At 37.4% G+C, this 4096-nt stretch overlaps 1 protein-coding gene across 2 annotated transcripts in view; it reads left to right on the forward strand.

The window, feature by feature from the left end:
* Nucleotides 1-1591, forward strand: part of LOC115006249 (centriole, cilia and spindle-associated protein-like) — a 7958-nt gene extending 6367 nt beyond the window's left edge. Inside the window, exon 4 of one of the 2 annotated variants that reach the window (XM_029428377.1) lies at nucleotides 575-1591. In XM_029428377.1, the coding sequence (XP_029284237.1) occupies nucleotides 575-754 (180 nt within the window). In that variant the 3' untranslated portion in view covers nucleotides 755-1591. Of the gene's footprint in view, nucleotides 1-6; nucleotides 203-574 lie in introns of those variants that run through there. The other variant, XM_029428378.1, reaches the window with a different exon arrangement.
* The last annotated feature ends 2505 nt before the right edge of the window (nucleotides 1592-4096 follow it).

Below are 4096 nucleotides of genomic sequence, written 5' to 3' on the forward strand. Positions count from 1 at the left end.
CCTCAGTGGCTGCTATATTGACCAAGAACACTGAGTTCTCCTTCTCCTGGAGCTGTGCCTGCAGTGCCTACATGTACCAAGATGCATTGCGCCCAGAGAGTCCCCACCGGCCATATCCTCCTGCACGGCCAATGCAGCCGCGACTTAATGTAGGAATATGTTGCTTCGATCGACTACATTTACCATCAACACTGATCGGACATCCAGAGTATTTTTAAGTATTTAAATATCAAAAGTAAAAGTACTCATTCAAAAGCAGAATGAGTACTTTCTGTGAGACATGACAAAAGTCAGAACGTGTGTGTTTTGGGTCTTTTCATGGCATTTGTTAATATAATAACCTTCAGGTTGTCCCTGAAGCTCACTCCTGCCCTCGTGATGTTCTCGCACAATGATGTTTAGAAACGAGGAGCAACAAGTAAAATGTCCTGAAGCCATGCGAGTCTCTCAGAGCGGCTCGTTCTCAGGACACCAGAGACGTGAAGCCGTGTCACCAGAACCTCTGCAGACATTAATAATGAAACGCTGGTGTGCTTTTTGGAAACGTCTCCCTCTCTCTGGTTTCTCCTCTCAGAGCAACATGTCCGACGCCTGCGTTCAGACCCGGCGGGAGTCCGACAAAAGGAGCTCAAACCCAGACCGCCGGCGGGCTCGGTCAGCTGACCTGGAGAAGATGGGGCGGTCGCAGCTGACGGTGGTGGACGACCGCTGGATGACGGAGTACATGCGCTGCTTCTCCGCCCGGCTGAGGTAGAGACGGGCCCCCTCCCCCCCGACCCCGACCCTGAAAACCAACGTTTCCTTACTGAAGAGTAAATATCAGAGACAAGCAGTCCGTCCGAGTCCTTTGAGAGTGAATCTCTGCTGTCGAGGGGAAAGAACACTGAATTTAGTTTATATTTCCATTTAAATGTAAAGACTTTCTCCTCACTTTCAACATGACGGGGGCCAAGAGAGTAAAGAAGTGACTCCACATTAAATATGAAGTGCAGCTCACTCAGACTAAATCTTTATACAATAAATAATCTACTATAGAAACATTAACATTAACCTCCAGAGTTTTGTTCACTGATAAAACATATTTTTGATAGAACATTCTAAACTCTGTATTTTCAAAGGTACCATGTGGGGCCTGGTGGGGCTTTATGTCCCCCCCTCCGATGTGTGAACAGGACTCACTCACACTAAATCTGACTTTTATCATTTAAAAATGAACTTTTGTGTGTTTTTCGCCCGACAGCAGCAAAACTAGCTGAACAGATGGACTGAAATGTTTCCCCGTGTTGCTGAAGGAGCTGTTTGCTAATGAACAAACATCACTCATGATCTCAGTCACTGTCTGAATGTATTTCATCTTCTGAGCATGAAAGTCTCCAAACACACTGCTGTGCTTTATTTTAATCTTCTTTCACACACATTCAGTTTCAGTTCTCTTTCACTAAAGGCAGCTGTGTGTGTTTTATCTCTAACTTTGAACAGAAACGGACCAAACTGGAGTATTTTTGATATTTGACTATTTTGGATCTGAAGTTTAGATTAGAATAAACTACAGAGAAACAAGATTTATCAAATAAAATCAGTATTTAAAGTATTTTCTGAGTAGAAACTATATTTAAGATGTGCTACCTTATATATATCCCAGATTGAACTTTGTTTTTCTTCATTGAGATGCAGCTTCTGGTTTACATTGATTTTAATGATTTAATGCAAAACTTCATTCTCTCAATTTAACTGTAGATTTGAGGATTTGAGTTTAACTTCTTGGGGTTGGTTTTGCAAAAGTAAGTTAATTTAAAGTTTTTTGGTTCAGTAGAAGTTTAAATAATACATTTATGAGATTAATTTTAATGCAACACTATAATATTGTTAATTTATGTGGCTTAAGCTGAAGTTTATTTGCTTTGCGTCATAAATAATAACACATTAATATTAGGACAGGACGTCTCGAGTTTCACAGTATTTTTTCCCCAGTTCCAATAAAAATGTTATATAAATGAACATGAAATAAAATAATAGTATGTAATTTGGAATACAGTAGATTAATATTAATGGTGGTTTAAATGGAGCTGTATTCAATGATTTGGTTATTCACAGAAAAAGCTCATTTAATTGTGAATAATTGAGGAATTACAGTAAAATAGTTTTATTTAGTTTCTTGTTTCCAGCGACAGGATGAAAAGGGAATGTTTACATCCAACACAGTAACATTTTATATTTGAACATATTTTAGCGCCTGGTTTCATAAACATTTAGATTTGATCTGTTTCCATCCGATGACACGGACTCACGTCATCGTGACGAAACACTTTGTTGTAACTAAAGATTGTAAAAACGTCCCGTGACTCAAACTGAGGGCTAAAGTTCATCATGTTCTGCGTAACGTCTGCATTCTGTGAGTATACTTTTAAAACCGAATGCATTCAAAGTCACAGAGAATGTTATTTTAACACCGGCCGAACCTCATAACGCTGAATGTGCAGAATTATTTACTGTTATGTTCCCTCTTCATACTGAAAGTGTGCTGTTACTTTACTGCGTTACTTTACTGCGTTACTTCACTGCGTTACTTTACTGCGTTACTTTACGTTACTTTACTGCGTTACTTTACTGCGTTACTTTACTGCGTTACTTTACTGCGTTACTTTACGTTACTTTACTGCGTTACTTTACTGCGTTACTTTACGTTACTTTACTACGTTACTTTACTGCGTTACTTTACATTACTTTACTGCGTTACTTTACGTTACTTTACTACATTACTTTACTGCGTTACTTTACTACGTTACGTTACTTTACTGCGTTACTTTACTGCGTTACTTTACTGCGTTACTTTACTGCGTTACGTTACTACGTTACTACGTTACGTTACTACGTTACTTTGTTATGTTACTACGTTACTTTACTGCGTTACTTTACTACGTTACGTTACTACGTTACTTTGTTATGTTACTTTACTACGTTACGTTACTGCGTTACTTTACTACGTTACGTTACTACGTTACTTTGTTATGTTACTTTACTACGTTACTTTACTGCGTTACTTTACTACGTTACGTTACTACGTTACTTTGTTATGTTACTTTACTACGTTACTTTACTGCGTTACTTTGTTACGTTACTTTACTGCGTTACTTTACGTTACTTTACTGCGTTACTTTGTTAAGTTACTTTACTGCGTTACTTTACGTTACTTTACTGCGTTACTTTGTTAAGTTACTTTACTGCGTTACTTTGTTACGTTACTTTACTACGTTACTTTACTACATTACTTTACTGCGTTACTTTGTTACGTTACTTTGTTACGTTACTTTACTACGTTACTTTACTACGTTACTTTACTACATTACTTTACTGCGTTACTTTGTTACGTTACTTTACTACGTTACTTTACTGCGTTACTTTGTTACGTTACTTTACTACGTTACTTTACTACGTTACTTTGTTACGTTACTTTACTGCGTTACTTTGTTACGTTACTATTTATGTTAAAAGACTCCTGAACAAAAATCAGCGTGCCTCTTCTGGGGGAAGTTTTCACATATTTTGGCATTTAAATGTTTTTAAATCATTACACACAAAAGTATGAAACCTTAAGTTCTTGATGGTTCACAGCTGTTAAATGTAGTTTTTTATTCTGACCTCTGGTGTCAGATGATGTCTGAATGTAAAGATAAGAAGAAAACTTAAGATTAAACTTGAAATTGGTTGAAAAAGATCAAAATGGCCACAAAATATAAAATAAGAGACTAAAGATGGCTTCAGGTGTGCTAATATTGATGTCTACCTTCAAAAATAAGTTTCTCCGTCTGGAATAGTGTGTGTGAAGTGTGTGTTGTTTCAAACTTGAGAAGTGTTTGTGGCTTTAAATCGCTGTTTAAGCGAGAATTTGATATTAAAATGTCAGCAGGTAAAGTCAGATTGCTGTTTCTTAAAATACATATTTCCACATAAGAAGCTTTGAGTTCATTAGAATGATTTCATTCTACGCTGGCGGACGGTTTTACTTTTTGTTCCTTCTTAGTACCGAGTGAAATGTTTGTTTCTGCGGCTGCTTCGCGTCTTTCTTGTCGACAGATTTGGCATCTTTGAAACTTTG

The sequence above is a fragment of the Cottoperca gobio genome, unplaced genomic scaffold, assembly GCF_900634415.1.
Source record: "Cottoperca gobio unplaced genomic scaffold, fCotGob3.1 fCotGob3_70arrow_ctg1, whole genome shotgun sequence".
Lineage (NCBI taxonomy): Eukaryota > Metazoa > Chordata > Actinopteri > Perciformes > Bovichtidae > Cottoperca > Cottoperca gobio.